At 40.7% G+C, this 18,117-nt stretch overlaps 1 protein-coding gene across 2 annotated transcripts in view; it reads left to right on the top strand.

Annotated features, from left to right (window-relative positions):
- Nucleotides 1–18,117, top strand: part of sema5a (sema domain, seven thrombospondin repeats (type 1 and type 1-like), transmembrane domain (TM) and short cytoplasmic domain, (semaphorin) 5A) — a 146,949-nt gene that overhangs the window by 41,381 nt on the left and 87,451 nt on the right. For both annotated transcript variants that reach the window (XR_015775375.1, XM_042510744.2), the window contains exons 3-4: nucleotides 10,164–10,263; nucleotides 13,559–13,604. Coding sequence is in view for 1 of the 2 variants with exons in the window: in XM_042510744.2 (XP_042366678.1) it covers nucleotides 10,164–10,263; nucleotides 13,559–13,604 (146 nt within the window). In the remaining variant the exon portion in view is untranslated. The remainder of the gene's footprint in view (nucleotides 1–10,163; nucleotides 10,264–13,558; nucleotides 13,605–18,117) is intronic.

Below are 18,117 nucleotides of genomic sequence, written 5' to 3' on the forward strand. Positions count from 1 at the left end.
CAAAAATATCTTAATGCGGGTAGACAGACTTGTTCATGTCTGCTGAACCTCTACGTTGAATTGTGATTATCCGGTTACAACGTAGCAACCGTAACTACAGTCGGCACTGTATTGCTTGTCATTTGTTGAAATGTTGTTTAAATGCAGAGCGATACTGTGCATTTAAAGCGTTTGGAAGGTGGTGTCCAAAACCAAAAACACAAAAGAAAAAATTTAAGGAATGATGAAACAAAGTGTTGTCTGTTCTAATATAAGATGCTATCATTAGCATGTCTGGGTAACTACTACCTATTCTTACCACCATTGTCTGGAACATGGCACTTTGGCCTCATACTTTAAGCACAGTATCATGGTGGCACAGCGGTGCAGCTGCTCCAGATTCCTCCAATAGTCCAAAGACATGTAGGTCAGGTTATGTGAATGTGAATGATTGTCCATCTCTGTGTGTCATCCTTGTGATAAGCTGGCGACAAATGTTAAGTGGTTACAGGAGGTCAATCATAAACATGTATGAAGTCATCAAGCGCATATTCAAGACCCCTTTATAATGATTCTAAAAAAATAAAAATACAGTTTTTAAATGAGGAGAACTTAAGAAGTCAGCAGCAGATTGTATTTCCAAACAACTTAACTTCAGCTTAATTAGCCAGATAACTAAAGCTGATACCCTTTCCTCTTTGTCCCTTCCCTTGAGACACAGAGCAGGCACAACCTGCCTCGTATACCTTTACTACATGGCTCTGCAGTTTTCAGATACAGCACTTTCCGCATCAGATTTCATTGCCCTTACCCTTTATCTTACATTGCTATTGAACGACTAAAGTGTAATGAAATGATGTGAAACTTAGTCGAAAGAAAGTATCAATAGCGATCAATGCAGTTCTGTCTACCTTGTGCAAAGCAGCGAAATGTCATTGAGCTGTTTTCAGTCCAGCAGAGTCACAGTCAGATAACCACATAAGTTTCTGTATAGGGAAAAATGGACTAGAAGACCAAGGTCACTGTGTGTGTCCAAAGATCCTCAAGCATGCAAAGACTCATATTCAGTAACACAACTCAGTAGACACAAGGACTGTCTTTCTTCGCCGTCTTTGTCACTTCATGGTTAGCTGAGGTGGCACTCTTCCCTCTGCGCCAATTGAGTGCAATGATGATGACTAATAGCCCAGCTAACGTAATGCGTTCCTGCCGTGTGCTTTCTGCATGAGGGGGATCACACACCAGCCAGTGGGTCAGCTGTGGTCAACGCGTTTGTGTTCTCTAATGTACCAGAATGGCCCATTAAGCTCGGGTGGCTTAATGCTTTGGTTGAAATATAGGCGCATTAATAGAAGGGGTCGACGTTTCAGTTAGTAATCAGACATGGTTCACTAACACAAAAGCTACTGTAGAGAAGAAGAGAAAAGGAAGAGGTTTCACTGTCCGTGGGTCAGTGTCTGAATGATCAGCTGTGATGAAACAGTGGTTTCTGGCAGGACGGTGGATAAAAGACTCCACTGGAGATATGTTATATCATAGATCTGTACTGTAGGGGAGAATGAGGTTGGCTGTCACGTGGTTAGGTTGTCACGTACATTAGATCCTGCTCCCCTAGAGGGCATAGTTAAAAATGATGATGCTGAAATTTTCAGAATTGAAGTCAGAGGTCACCTACAAGGTCATTTCAGGAGTAAGTCGATTAACAATGAGGTGAAAGGACTTTTGTAGGGTTACAGTGAGGACTTGGGGTTAGGAATAGGAGGTTAGGGTTCCAGCTCTACTGTGTCTCTTCTATGCATTTATAGAAAGTGTTTATAATAAAACAGTTGTTAACATAAAATAGTATGAAAGGAGGGCTATAATGTAGGATTTATATATATTTTCTAGGGTTTTTCTTAGCTAGACAACAACATGAGGTTGTTAACTTGGTTGCTAGCAAAAATATCCCAGTTGGGGATGCTTGTCACATTCTTTTCAGTGTTGGTTATCACATGTATTGCTCTTTATATAGCTATGTAAGGACACATCTGCATTGAAACTGTGAAAAGGTGAAATAATTGTTTATGAAATAAAGTTGCTCCGAGGCTGAAACATGTACAGTATGTATGTAAATTTTATTGGCCTATTAAGGTTGTTGACCCCTAAAAGTTTCTGAACTCACAAGCTTTGGGATCTGTCTACATATTAGCTTTGTTGGAGAGCTTTGTAAGTTTTTCTTTGTTGTTTTTTTTCCCGCTGTCATGTGGGGACAGAAAGCGCAAGACGTTTCCCTGCAACACAGTTTCTATCATCATGCTTTGTTTACTTACATCCCAATCTAATTTATTCTCACCTTGTGTAAGAATCAGCACCTTTGCAGAGCAGCTGCTATTTCCCATGCTCTCATGGAGATGTTCATTTTTCTTTGCCTTCACGCTATATTTATGCTCAGTTTTTTAATAACTCGCCTTTCATGACCTGATGATAGTTTTTGTAAGGCTCAAACACATCTCATTGTTCCCAGGCACACAGTACACAAAGCTTTTTTGGACACTGCCAAATTACAGCCCTTGCTTTTTTGCAATGAACGCAAAAAAGCTATGAGTCATTACAGCATATGCCGACACACACACATATGCACGCAAATGTGTGAGGGAAGAGAAACCTCTTGTTAAACCTATTATCATTCTCCTTTGTGTGTCATTGTGCTCCATGTAATGTAGTGTAATCCCTGGTTGTTGAGAATGTGTGGAGCGAGGCTGCCATGGCTCCTCTTCAGCCGAGCTGGGAGGACTACAAACACATTAAACATACCCCTGTGGATCACAACAGTACAATGCTCCCACTCGGCTCAGGCGAACCTTTTCCCATTTGGACATACACAGACATACATTTAGAGATTTGGCTTGAGTGTTACAGCTGTTACGTATATGCATGGTTAATTGAGGAAACAGTTTGATGGTTAACTATCTTGCTCAAAGTTAGTTGGCAAGATTAAAACTGCTCTTGTTTCTGTTTGCCAAGAAATGAAGCTATAACCAACATCTGGTTAGCTTAAAGTGACAAAGGGGCAAAACAGCTTGCCTGGCTCTGTTAACATAATCTGTCTGCCAGCACCTCTAAACCTCAATTAACACAAAAACACAAATTGTTGCCTTTATACTACGCTTGGGCAATATCTATTTTTTTCATATCTTAATAATTTCCTGACATTTCACCATGGTATACAGTATATTATGTTATATCTGTTAAAAACAAACAAAAATATATACAAGCATAGTGATAGAAGCCATTGTAACATGCATGTTATTGTCTCGCCTACAATGCAGTGTGTCTAATATGCAATTAGCCTATTACAAGGCTTGTTTGGTTATGCTTATGGCCCATAGAACAAGCACCCTTCTTCTAAGAGTACGAAAGGATGCTTGTTGCCTCATATACCTACACAATGGAGATGATGTCTTGAATAAAATGCTGTGGCTTATAAACTGCCTCTGAAGCTGGAAGAAGTCATCTCAAGATAAAGTTATATGTGGCAATACCCTCAAACAGGGGCAGACATTCTTTTTGTACTAGTTCTGTAACGTTATCCCCACTACTTGCAGTCGCCATTTTTCTTTTAGCTTGGCTGCCTGGTCCACCTAGAGACTGACCTCTGGTGGCACATGCTTTGCACTATATCACCTCACTACAGCATATCTGTATCAGAGCATAAAGAGGAGTATTTGTATTTTTGATGGTTTTGTAAATGTACCTTTTGGGATTTCTAAACCCCAGTTTACTCTATTACCTTAATACCGAATTAGCAAGTGATTACCATGCCTTGTATAGTAACCTTGGCCACCAGTGTATTAACGTGTGTGTGAATGGGCACATGTGACAAGTAGTGTTAAAGCACTTTGAATGGTCAGAAGACTAGAAGGTGGTATACAAGTGAAAGTCCAACCATTTACCAGGCCTAATTCCCTGCAAACTATTCAGGAGATGTTACTTAGATTTTCCAAATTTGTGAAATGAAAGAAGTTATTTATCAAGCAAATATTCAAAAAATATAAATCTTGTTCAACTCTTTCAAGTATGAGCTTTCTTGGCTTTTCTTTATCGAAGTATTTTAGGATTGAGGATTTTGACAAACATCACCTTGGACTCTGGGACACTGAGACATTTTTCACAATTTTCTGCCACTTAAGAGTTTAAGCAATTTAAAGCAACAAGGAATAAGCAATTAATTAATCAGCTTCAGTTAGATTAATCTATTCTGGCATCAGATAGAAAACAAGTCTTTTTGTATTCAAGGTTAGGTCGATTGGAAGGTGAAGGGGGAAAAAAGAGTGATATGCTGCTTTCTCTTTCGTGCCACCGGATCTGCAGCTACTCCATTATGGGTGTCTGGCTCACTAAACCGCTCTAGTTTCAGCTAAACTAAAAAAAAAAAGAGTTAAACAATACAGAGCCCAAAGAGTGGTTGTGACCCATCACAGAAGCCAAGGTCAAGGTTTGTCTGAGTGGGCTTCAGTGACAGCGTTTCTTTCTCTCTGTGTGATTGCGGCCTGACTGTGGAAGGGCGTGCCTCACATGGGTTTGACCCCACTGGGGACTGTGGTTTTCTGACTTGGCACAACACTTGGCTGACAGAACTGCTACTGTGGTGCAAGGATGCTATAGTCTAAAGACCACTTTCTGCTTTGTATGGCGGTTTCAGAAATGGAGGGTTTGAGAAAGAAAGTGCACTTTACAGTTCGGCAGCTATATTGAAAATGTTTACCCAAAAGGTATGCCTTTGCGAAAACAGGGTCTGAATATAGCTCCAGCAGAGGTCCAATGTAAATGTGTTTCATATATAGATTTATTTTAGGAGGGGCGTTGAGAGACTTTCTGGTAAAGGATTGGTTTTTGCAAAGGTTTCCCTCTTGTGTTATTGTAGCTTACACCCCTGAGAAATACTGTATTAATAAAGTGTTATATTTAACAAGTGTTCCTGGGTGTAGGCTTGAAGGCTTTTAAAGGTTATAAACTGTGGTGTAAACAATGCCTTCACAGGTCAAGCTGAGGGCCACATCCCTGTGGAGTGGAACCAGCAGACTTGTTTTACAGCCACAGACTGAGCTCAGCTTTTATCATCCCCGAACGGCCGACACATCGTTAGAGAGAGGGGAGTGGAAGCAAGAAAATAAACAAATGGCCTCATAGCATTCATAAATGCAACAGGCCACAACTGGTATCAGAGATCTTTTAATTAGTCATTTGGGGCTGATTCCTCTAAATTGAAGGCCCTCCAAGGTCTTCGAAGCTTAAATCACAAAACATTAAGTCTAATTGTGTCCAAGGTCAGCTATGTTCTAGCCATGTTTTATTTCTGTGGATGACAGGCTGCCAATGACATGAAGAGCAGCCTGACCATATTTTCGTCTGTCTTTCATGTACCCGCAGCAATAAAAGTTCTGCATCTCATTTCCCTACATATATTTTAATCTTTTTTTTTCCAAAGTGGCCCGAAGAGATTTGGTCATCTTGTTAAAAAGGTTGTCTCTTCTTCCGCACCCCCTTAGAACCAAATGACTCCTAAATACACATTAGATTTAAATATTTTATTGCTCACTTATTTGTGGCTTCACGGTGGTTTGTTTTGCATGATTCACTCGCTGCCCTGGGGCCACGGCAGGACTTTTTAGCTGCAAAATGTGCTTGTTTTTCTTGCTCGGAATAACATAATAAGGAGGAAACCTTGGAGCGCAGAGCCGCGGTGCGCTAAGGACTCAACCGACCTTGCCTTTAGCTTTGGATTTTTTTGAGCAGGTGTTTGCTTTTTCGACCACTCAGCCAGATCGTTTCCTTACAACTTAACCGAAGAGTTGCCATTCTTCTTCTGTCCATTAGCTGCATTTTGAGTGAATTGGTTCATCATTTATGTGCACGCCTGCTTCCACACTCTATTTACACCACTCACAGACAAACCATTCACATTTCCGAATTGGTTCCACATGTTGCCATCATTGCCGGGCCTGGCAGAACTGTAGAACGCTAACTTTGAGCGCTGGCAGACCGAAGACTGGCCTCTGATGCTGAGTGTAAATATTTATATATCCTGTCATTTTGTCTTTGTGTCAACTGCTCCGTGTCAGAGCGGGGAATAACAAGCGGGATGTGAGTGATGGGCTGTTCTATTTTGAGTAGGAGGGAGACAGGGGTTAAGGGGATAAGAGGGGACTGAGAAAGGGGGGGAGGGGTGTGTGAGTGTGTGTGTTCGCTGGTTTCATGTTGGCTCAGAGCCCCGGCTGCTCTCTGAATTTTCATCCCAATCTGTATGTGTGTGTAAGTGTGTCTGTAACGCGTGTGTGTGATTACGCCTTCGTCTCATCGGCAGCCAATCCTCTGATTCAGACAGCTGCTGTACAAGCACGGCTGTGATGTGATTACATTATCACATGCATTTAAAGTTAAAGCGCAGCTGATATGAACATATGTAACATGTAAAGGAGGTTGAAAATCTAGAGAGAATCGAGTGGGATTTTTAAATTTTTTTTTTAGGGATTATTATTAGCTGTGTTTCCTTTTTTTAATGGATTAAGATCACAAAAACCTCCTTGGGTGCCACTAAAATTAGCCATTACTCCCCATAGAAAACAAATAAATATCACAAGTTTAACCCCTTAAAACCTTGCGCAACATCACTTTTGTTGTGCTGCTTTCAGATGCCTTTGAACTCTGAGAAAATTTGTGCAATTTCTTTCAAAAACATGGGTAGAAAGGCAATGGGCAACTTTGTAAGACATGTTCCACAAACTGCAAGAAATTAGTAGATTTAGAAAACTATTTTATAAAAGCTAAATGTCTAGGGAAAGGGACAAAAGCTAAGGAAACATTATATTCATATAGAATTCTCTAGGCACTTTTCACAGGTCACATTCTTGATTTTAAACTTTCTTTTTCATTTTTTTAGGTCATTTTCTTGTACTTATTTTTCTTTTTTAAATTTCTTGCTTATTTTTGGTTGATTTCTTCTGTTGTGGATTGCCTTCTTCCCATTAGGAATAATTATTGACTGGGGGCTTCCTTTTTTATTGGATTAAAACTGATTTCACTGGATCACAAAAACATTCATGGGTGCCACTAAAATTAGCTATTACCAACTGTCTAGAACAAATAAATATCACAAGTTTAATCTGAGTTCAAATCAGTTGGATATGTGTCTGCAGTTAAGCTATTCTGCGGTGTTCTTTTTGAAAATCTTTTCAAGTGTGTCACATCTTCGCATCCCCAACTCTGATCTGCTAACCCCCCACGAGTTTGACTTTGTGGAGCTCTGTATATTTAGCTCCACAGCCTTGGGAGGGCCCATCCATGCTGGTTATGAATGTTTATGAATGGTCCTTGGCCCCCGTCACAAAAGGCCATAAATCCTTTGAGTGCTGTTATGTTCAATTAAAACCTTTTGCCCCTTTTCCGCACTCCAACAGATATCCTTTCTCCTCTGTTTCTGTCTCACACATACACACACACAACCGGGCACACGCACTCTCACACACTCCATCACCCCGTTAGCAAGCCTCCCCTGGTGAGTCAGGGAGATTTATGGGGAGAAGCTGGGTTCGTCAAGCGGCGTCTTCCCTAGGGGGGGTGTCACAGCTACATTTGTATGCCAGGGATCCTCTCGATGGCGTGAAAAACAAGCCCAGTGGAGCCAAAGGATTGCCACATCCAAAACTTTGTGTCTCCCTCAAGAAAATGCTGAGCAGCAGCCATTAACCAAAATGAAATCTTCGGGGTGAAGTTGGTGGTGATCTTCCAGATATTTATTTCCCCTCTGCTAATGAAAATGTATTAGTGCTTTGAAACCTAGAGTCAGACGCCAAGATGCTTTTTTCTTCCCGCACTCCTCTTGTAATCGTCGCTGGAGACTTGAAAGAGAACAAGGGAACACGTCTTTGCATACAGTGGCGCTGTCTCGCTGCAGATGATATTGTTTTGTTCGGAGAGTTGGAGTTTGGTCCCTCTACGTGAGCTGGAGGAGGCAGATGTTCTTTGGAAGCTCCCAGTTTTCTTGCTCTGTTTGTCTTCGAAACACCGAGAAATCCCACGTTTGTCACCGAAACCCGAAAGTACTCGCTTTTGATGCAGTCAAGGGAGAGCGTGCTTTTATTTGAAATGCTGTCTGACAGGTGTGCCTGAAGAAGCAGATAATGTGTTTCAGGGAGGATATTCAAGCTGTCCTCTCCCTCTGTTCCGGCCCTGATGGAAAGCTCCCTGGTAAATTAAAAAAGTCCCTTTGAAATTTTTAGTCTGGAAATAGCTTGCAAATGTAGTGATGAATGATTTTAAATCACTGGAGCAACCACTGCGTAAAACTCTGCAGGAGTTCTGGCACAAAATTTCTAGTTATCTGGAGAAAATATGCCATTCATGGTGATGATCAGTAGTACCAGGATCTGTTATTATGACTGCAGATCAAGCATGTGAAGAGTGATGGGGAAAACACGTCACCATAATGACCAATTGACCACCCTTGACTAAACCTATCGAATAACCTGACAGCAGACAGGCTGTCCTCATCGCTCGGCAACCACCTGGGGTCTGTGATTCGATTGGTCAAGGGTTAATGGGTTGGGCGCCATGAGAACAAGCGTGTTGTGGATAAGATGTCAGTGTCTGTCTGGGATGTCTCTCTGTCTCTCTCTTCATGTATGCATGTATCCAACATACCAAGGTCAATCTCCATAAAAAGTTTCATTGGTCTTCATCGTTCATCCACAGTATTAATTTACATGAACACGGTCAATGAGCAGTAGTGATGGTTTACATAAATCAAAGTCACAAGCAGCTAGATTTCACTATTTTGTACACATTCAGTTATGAATGGAGGTCTCAGGTTTCACTTTTGTTTTGGCGAGGCTGAGAAACTGCAATGTAAGAGTATTTTGATCCGTGGAAAGGGATTTTTTTGAATGAGTGACCTTATCAACTGCAACGACAGCTCCAAGTGTTTTGTTCTCTTTATTCAATCTCGCCTTCATTTCCTTCAGTTGTAGGGTTCATATTTGCACCATGGCAGACATTCTTCATAACACAGCCAAATAATGATTAATTATTATATATTATGCAGAAGGAATGTAAATCTATTTCTTTTCAAAAGGACTTTATTAACAATATAATGCAAATGAGTCAATCAGGTCAGATTGAAATGAAACTGTCAAGAGGACAATCTTTACAAAAGACTGTAAAAAGGAAGAAAACATACTTTCTGTCTCAATTTTTTTTTATTGCTTTTATTTTTGGACAATAACAATGACGTATCTAAGATGTCAGAATGACCTGGTCGCTGATTTGACATACAGTTCATACAAACATGAAGAACTCAAACTAAACTATTTCTTTGAACTCCTGCCTATATCCATTCAGGATTCCCGTGGATGTGTAAAAACTCTAAAAACACAAATTCATTAAACTATAAATAAGGCCTTACTTAGTATTAAAATATCTTAAATTCAAAAGGTCTTAAAAAGCTCAGACATGGGAAGTAGCATATTATGAACCAAAATAACTGATATTATCTGTTTTTTAAATAATTTACCAAATATAACATCAAGCAACTAAGGACAAACGAACCAACCAAAATCATCCAAAACATCCATTCAAATGAAAAATGACCAAGCTTTTTTCAAGGAATGGATACTTTATGATAACCTAATTCCATTGTTTAAACTAAAACTTTACCAGTGGGAAGTAACATTATGTTTAACTGGAATAACAGTTCATGATATCATTGACTTACTGTATGTAAGTAGGTACACGCAAACCCCATGCCTATTATTTTTAATGAGCCCCAACTCTTCATTTTGTTGCAACAAGCGTTTACACCTGCCGCTAATGGAGCATTAGTGCCCTTTAAGTTGAGGCCAACTCCTCTATGAATTTTTGTCCCTGTAAATTCATTGTAATGCAAAACATAAGTGCCATAGTTGTAGTATTTACATCATAAATGCCACTAAAGGTAGGAGGAAAGGTAAGAATCTGAACAAAGGCAGTGGTGGAAAGACTTGCTGCTATTCCAGCTTTGCCCTTTAAGGCCCCGGCTCTTTGAGTGTGTCGAGAAAAGTTACAGCAGCCCTTTGAACGCAGCTCATTCATCAGCACAGCTGTCATCTGCAGCCATAAACTCAACGCTCCGATTGGCTCATGCTTTTTGTGTCCTGTGGTGTCGTTGGCAGAGATGGAGCCGTGGATCTTCAGGTTCAAGGCGGAGGGCACAGTGGATTACTCACAGCTGACCTTCGACCCCGGCCAGAACGAGCTGATCGTCGGTGCCAGGTAACTCATATCCGGGTGCAGTTTTCTAGCTCTTTCTTTAGCATCTCTGCCTCCCCTCCTGTTTCTTTGTCTTGTTGTCTCTCTTTTTGTTGCCTTGTCTCTCATTCCCCTTTTTTCTGTGTTGGTTCATTGCATGAGTAATGATCAGTTTCTCTATAGATGTCTTCAAAAACCAGAGAAAAAATGGCTTTGGAGATTGTTTCCAAGTCTATTGTCTTTGTAAGGCCCAGCCAAGTGTGAGTGTGTATGTGTGTGTGTATGTGTTTGCTGTATCTTTGTGACTGAGACACTGAATGGGAAAGCAATTGCATTCATTAACAAACAATTCTGCTTGTAACAGTGTGTTTTTGTGTATGTTCGTGCCTACATGTGAATAATTGTTAAAGCATGTGCCGTGTGTTCTTTAATATGTTTGTGAATGTTTGTGTGCATGCGTGTGTGTATGATGGGTGTATACATTCACGCTGTGTGAGTCTCCAGCCGATTCCAGATGAAGTGCGCTCTGCACTTCTCTTAATGGCTTAGTTGTCAATAGAGAGAAACACTCACCACAATGTGAACAAGAGATAACAGAGGAGCCAGCAGGAAGGTGAACAGCACAACAAACAGAATCAAAGTGAGCCCAGGGAATTTACTAATGCACCCCAGGAAACTCAGATGGAAATAGCTAATCAGGGATGGTGTGTGTGTGTGGGGACAGAAGAAGAGCAAAGGTCACAGAGGCGAGTGGATTCTCAGTTAAACTGCTCGCAATATTGTGATAATGTAACAGGCACACAATGTTTTTGTGCTTGCAATCTTTTATTTTTACCCACACAATTCCACCAACACATGGTCTTTGGAGCGCTCAAAGGAATGAAATGAGAGATTCAGTTCAATTCTCTGTTCCAACTTGATGACTGCCGAGTGTCTCGCTGTGAAAGGTGTTGTGTTGCTGGATGGATGGCTGCAGGCTGGGTTAGAAGTATGAGTGATAATGGAAGGAAAGAGGGATCGATGCAAATATCAATACAGTAAAACAGGGGGCCGCGGCCACACTGAGACCTGGCTGATAGCCACTCTTCAGGAGATTGATAGATCACAGAAAAAGTGTTTGTGTGTGTGTGTGTGTGTGTGCGCGCGCGCGCGTGAACATGCTTTAAAATTTGAGCCCCGAAATTAGATATCTACTTTAATGTGAAAAAAACAAAACAAAACAATGCTTGCTCTTTGAAAATGATTGCTGATATGAAAGAGAAAAACACATTATGGCTCATTGTGAAAGCTGTTGCAAGAAAGAAATTGTTTTTTAAGCAATATTAAAAAAAAAATCATTTGGGTTGATATCTAAATAAGGTATTTGCTGTCAATTGCACTAAACTTACCAAATGTTTAAAACAATTTTCTTTTGCTGGCATAGACTAACAGTAATCTTGGATCATGATTGCCCCATGGAATGAAAACTACAAAATATGGATAATACAGAAGTCTCAAAGGGGAAAAAAATCACAATAAATAATGCTTTTAGTCCTAATTGTCAGCTTTCATGTGATCGTATTCTGGTAATGGTGTATAATGGTTTTAGTAGACAGCCCGAGACATCGTTAGTCAATATACTGAATATTCCTCTTGAGGGGACATTCATTAGAACCTAATGTTTCTTGAAAAGTTGTAAATGCCAATGAAACCGTTTTGTTTGTGCTGTGCAAATTTAAAAGGCCTCAGGCAAAGCGGCATAGGCACTTATTAGAGTGAAGTTTCACCGCCAGGCTTTGATTTTCTTTCTTTCTCTGTCCCTGTTTCACATATAGACAAAGCTCCAGAGACAGGAGCGTACTGTAAAACTTTTTAGTGCTTCTTTATCCAGTCTTTCTTGTCTCCTAATTATGAGCTGAGGAAGCCTAGAGGTCCATCATTTCCTGCAGTGGTTGAATCTAAACATCCATAGAAATCTGGTCCCCAGTACCCTGTCAAACTCTAACAACTCCTTTTGCCACCAATGAAAGGGTCAAATATAACTTCTGAGAGGAGAAATCTTCAGACAGAAACTCCACCAATTTTACAAATCAAAGTCTGTTACAGGTCTTGGGGAGTACTACTGCTTATGTGAAAGATGTGAACTACAAGTCACCAGGATTAAATGTCAGTATTGTACATTTCTGCAAACCACAGATATGTTACATTTGTACATTTCATACAAATCACATCAACATTTTTAAAGTGATGTAATTCAGATAACATGAACTTACCAGCAGGAGGAAGGAATGGTGGATGATCAGCAGCAGACAGCAGCATACCAGTGTTTGTGACCAGCAAACAACAAAAACGGCTATTTTTTTCAACCATAAGTTGGTACATTTCCAGTTGTGGTTATGGCAACAAAACTTGATTTTTTAAAGAGTATTTTGGCCCTATTTATGGCGAAAAAACAAACAAACAAATATTGTTTTATTTAGTGTAACCATATTTTTAATAGAAAGTTGGGATGTTTCCAACCATGTTTGTGGTGACAAAACTGCATATTTTTTAACAACATGTTGGGATATTTCCAGCTGAGTTTCTAAAGAAAAAACAGGTATATTTTAATGACATATTGTGACATTTTTAGCCATCTTTGTGGTTACAAAACTGTGTTTTTTTGATGGCACATTCAGACACTGTCAGCCATGTTTAGGGCAATAAAAGTAGTATTGTGCTTTTGTGCCTTAACCTAACCATGTGAACCACAGGGCTGTCACAACATAATATTGAAAATTGAAACATAAGCAACATAAGCATAAGTAAATGCAAGTTTTCAACATATCTGCCGCACATGAAACAACAATTCAACATAATGGTTTGCAGAAATGTACAATGCCAACATTTACTCTGGCCATTCGGTTGATTGTGGGTAATGCAGGTGCCAGATTTTCGCAAGGAAGAAGAATGAGTAAAAAGACATGATCTCTGGTTTTGCTGCATCAGTTTTAATCATTTTTTAAACTGTCTATCATGAGTTTTGACAATGTTATTGAAGTGCAGTGCTACATCAGTAATAAAAAAAAAAAACTCTTTTAAGTGTGTTGAAATCTTCTGAACCTTTTTCACCCCCAACTTGCTGTTAAAGCAGTTTAAGTCTGTATGGTCCCTTTTGGAGGGGGAAATCCCTTTGTACTAGTTGCACTATGGGTAGCAGAGTGAAGATGAAAGAACTACAGAGTGAACACAGATAAAAACTGTACAGAGCTTTAGCCTTGGAGATGCTGAGAAATCCACACATTTTGGTTTATTTAGAGAAAATGTCTCCATCAGCTCACATGCTTCCTTTTTTTCACAGAAATCACCTCTTCAGACTCAATTTGGAAGACCTGACACTGATCCAGGTGAGTGTTAATTCTCTCTTGCTCTGTCTTTCTGATTCTCCCTCAGTCTGATTCACCTACTTTTCTGAGTGAATATGTGCTCACTGTGTCTGCTCTTACAGTCACGCTGGCACAGGCATCCAGAGCGCTGCCTGCGTCCAAACAAACTCCGCGCTATAGTCGTAGTGTGCTGCCAGCTCCCACAACTTAAAGCTGTTACAGTAAAATGGTTTAGCATTTCAGATGTCACAACAACTTCCCATCCGGTGGAGTGACAGTGGGTTCGGTCGACGGCGCTGTGGGTTGATACACAGACGCAAGGAAAGAGTCATGATTTAAAGTGTAGACAGCGTAAATACCCTGCGTGTTTAAATCCAATTTGAAACTGTATTTGATACATATACTCTAGAGCTGTACTTTTCCACATTTACTAGGGTATTAACATCTTGTGCAATTTCTTTAACACGATTTTTGGTTCTTCTCGAGGTAGAGAGAGAATCAAATGATCTGAAAAACAGAAATTAAAGAATGCTTACTTCAGGGCTAGAGTTCTGCCGATGGTAACATGTTGTAAAATTTGCACCAAACATGCATAACTAGAAGTTTGCTTAAGGTAGCAATTATTCTTTTTTTTCAGTCTGACGTTCAATCCCTCTCTCCCATGTGTTGTCATTCTAATTTTCTTCCTGCATCCCCTCATTTTTCTTTCTTTCATTACACTTGCATGAGCCCACATCCCCCCCTGCGGAGCTAAGCATTTTGTGACCTGCTGAGCTCCCATACAAACATTGACATATCGAGGGGTTTATTTCTAGGTGGTAGCAGCAAGGCGTCTTTGATGGTTTGACAACTCTTGATGTTTGCCTTTTACACCCTGGAAAACCACAGGAGAGGATGAGGTGAGGAGAAACAGTGGAGCAAGCATGGTTGGATGGAACAAAAGGGAGAGTAAGGGGGGGGTGCTGTTGATATAAATCCGCCTGGAAAGTGAAAATGAGAAAAACGGTCCGACGAAAAGGAGAGGCAAGACTGAATTTGTTGGATGGGAGGGAGCGGAGGGCAGCACGTACAAAGGAATCTGGGAGCAGTGAGACAGCGCACAGACAGAGGGAAGAAACCCCCCACGGAGGGAGACGAGGATTCATGCAGAGCCGGTCTTTTGTGGCCGCTCACTGGGACACAGATGCTTTTTAAAAAATGCTCTGTGCCATCCATGCACCCAATCATCCCTCCTTCTTTATTTCATCCTGCGCTAGGCTGCGCTAGGAGATTCCACCGACCCAATCAACCCCTCATCTCCAAGACATCTTCTCTTAAGAGAATAGGATCTGGAAATTCCCTGCCAAGGCCTGGCGCCAGTTTAAGATGACCTGTGCACTAGTGCCTGCTTTGCATTTGATTGGACCAGGGCTCTAGAGTCGATGGGAAGGCGAAGTTCAACTGCTGAAGTGCTAGTCTTCTATTCACCTCCCTCTGAAAATCTTTTTTCTCCTTCCTACGTATTCATCCTGGCATGAAACGGGAGATTAATTGCACAGAGATTTGGTTGCCTCTGTGGCTGGGTTTACATATATTTGTCAGTCTTATTGTTGTTGGATATGAAAGACTTGAATGAATTTCCCCTTTGGCACCATTGCTCCACTCACATTACATGCATTGCTGATTGATCAAATAGATTTACAAGGGAATGTGGGGCTGAGAGTGTCAGAGTGAACAAAGAAAGTTTGAGCACAAACAGTCGTTAGCAGCTCAGCGCGTTTTATTTCGGTTGCACCACCGTTCAAAAGAGTTGCATGAGGTTCTTTTTTTTTCCTTTCCGGCAGAAGGAAAACAAGCTAAAAGCTACACCTACGCTTGTCTTTGTGATTTCACCCCATCCCCATGCATCAGCCATGTCAGATAATGCCCAGTGGCAGTGATTTGTTCTTGCATGGCTGGCAGCGCTAAGAGTCGGGCTGTGTATGGTTTTGACAGAGCACAAGGCTTAGAGTCGCTGTAATACAAACAGCCTATAATACGCTAAAGAGGTGGATATAATTACCATATGATCGATGACGGGCTGATCTCATCGCGTATGTGCATGCATGAAACATTTATGAAAACAACAGACAAGGTCTTCTGCTGCGTGAAGGCAAAATTAATCCCACCCACTTCCCCTGCCCTTGGTTGTTGTTATGAGTTGTTTTCAAGCATTGTGCAAGGCAGAGGATAAACTCTGAATACTCAGTAGTCTTACGATTGTATTATGGAGGGTTTAGAGTGTAGTGACACTTAGGGTGGTAGCTAAACACCACTGGTCTAACTCACTCTATTGCACATATCGAGTTGAGACTCACAGATCGATAGAGCCTGAGCCCAGCAACCATAATCTGCTCAGTAAATGCCCTCCTAGCTTGGAGGTAATAAAAAAAATAAAAAGAAAGCCGAGAACATCAGAAGCTGTAGATAGAGGGGACCTTTGTTAAAAGAGTTGATGTCAAGCCATCTGTGAACTTCTACGCTTTCACTGCCCTTTTCGCAGCCACCCCTCATATTTGTTCTTCAGTAAGTCCTGGGAGTGGAAAGGGTTCAGTCACTTGGGGGCCATGTCCACCAAAGTTTTTTTGTGAGGCCTGCAGAGACCTTTTAAAAAATGCTTTGCAATAGGAGCACTGTGTATTTGTGCTACACAATAAACACCAACAGAGGGACGAGGCGCTGAGCGTGTATTCTGAGCTGAGTGCTGCCGGTTGGCTGTTTTTTTACTGAGCGCCAAGAGTTGAAAAATGTTCGACCTTGGGTAAAAATGCTGCACTAATTGCTGTCAGTTCATCTGTTCTTGTGTATTGGCAGATGTTACTTTTAAAAAAATCTAGGAAACCCACTGCCTTGAAAAATATAAGTAAATGTAACTACAAATCTTCATTTACTTTGTTTACTTCATATCTAAGTGTTTATGTACAATTTAGTTAGTTTTACTTAACTTTGTGAAGTTTAATTAAATCAGTCTTTCTAAGTTTTTGCAACTTCAGTGAACCAAGTTTAGTGTGCTATACATATGTATTCTGCAAATAGTCAGTCATATTTATATATTCAGTTATCTCTTTACAAAGCAAGTAATTTCACTCTTTTTTACAAACAACAACATCTAAAGATTAAGTAACTGCAGCTAAATTTTAAGTAAACATAACAATTAGATATAAAGCAGGGCTGTCAGCGTTAACACGTGAGTCAGGATTAACTAGTTAATTTTTTTGTTTTTTGACATTAGTTGCCAGCTGACGTTCCTGTTCTTGAGAGGCTGTACCAGGGTGAGTTTTGAGTGAGACTGATGATACTGGTATTATATGAAACTAGAAGAATTAAAATCCTGTGGTACCAACCCTGTCGTACTAGCTTCTCAGGAAGGGGGCTAAATAAAGCTCCACAGTTAGGCAAAATTTTGGTAATAGAAACACAGTATGATCATCTCACAGGAGTCCCTTGACCTCTGACCTCAAGATATCTGAATGAAAATGGGTTCTGTGGGTACCCATGAGTCTCCTCTTCACAGACAAGCCCACTTGTTATGCTTATCTCGTGTTCTTCCTGTATGCTTCAGCCTTCCCTTTATTCAAAGCAAGTAGTCCAGCTTGTGCCACCATGCTCATTTCCGTCCATATTATGTATCATAGCAACGAGACGCAACCAACTAAAAAAAATGCTGCACCTCCAAAGTGTTCTCAAACACTACCAGGAGCGTTTGGTGTTTTCGGCTGAAAAAAAAAACAACTTTAGTGAACATGGAGCCTTAAACCATTTTCTCAGGTGAACTCTGGACAATATCCAGACAGTCAGGTCCAAACATTGTCTAGAGTTTCCCTTTCACACATGTAGCACACAAGAGATATCAGAAGAGGTCTTACCTGCTGGAAATACTCGTTCGGTTTAGGCGAGGGGTGGCAAGCAGGAGGCAGGACCTGGCGCAGATTACATTGCAGTCATGTAGCCAGTTTTGGTTTTTAGTAGTTTTGTCATAAACAACACAGTCCTTTGCCATTCCTTGACTTTGTCTGACAATATCGCCTTATGCTCTTACCGACGGAAAATTCCCAAATCTAGTCATCTCTCCATTTATTCTTTTTTTATTGCCGTCTTCATGTAAATGACTCTATTTCTTCACCCTCAGGTGTTTGTTTTCTTCCAGTTTCATGCAAGCCACATGATAGACACATCATCAGCATGCCCACTTACCCACTTGCCATGAATTTTTGGACCATTACCTGCTGTATTCACACATGAACTGAATCTGACATTAAATGGCCAATCCAACTGCTTTGGACAGTTGTGTTCTCATCTTCAGATCTCCCGGGTAATGCGTGGATAATTTTAGCTTTGCAGTGTGTGAAAAGGGCTTTATATACAGGTTTGTCTAAGGGACTATTTACACAACAGGAGGACACTTTTAGAACCATAAAGAGAAAATCTTCCACCTGACTGTACATGAACTTGCCAGCATGTACTCGAGCTGAATGGCAATCAGGGGGTTGAGATGGGAATCAGGCGCTGAAACATG

Source organism: Plectropomus leopardus, chromosome 21 (assembly GCF_026936395.1).
Source record: "Plectropomus leopardus strain MGB_pleo_1.0 chromosome 21, ASM2693639v1, whole genome shotgun sequence".
Lineage (NCBI taxonomy): Eukaryota > Metazoa > Chordata > Actinopteri > Perciformes > Serranidae > Plectropomus > Plectropomus leopardus.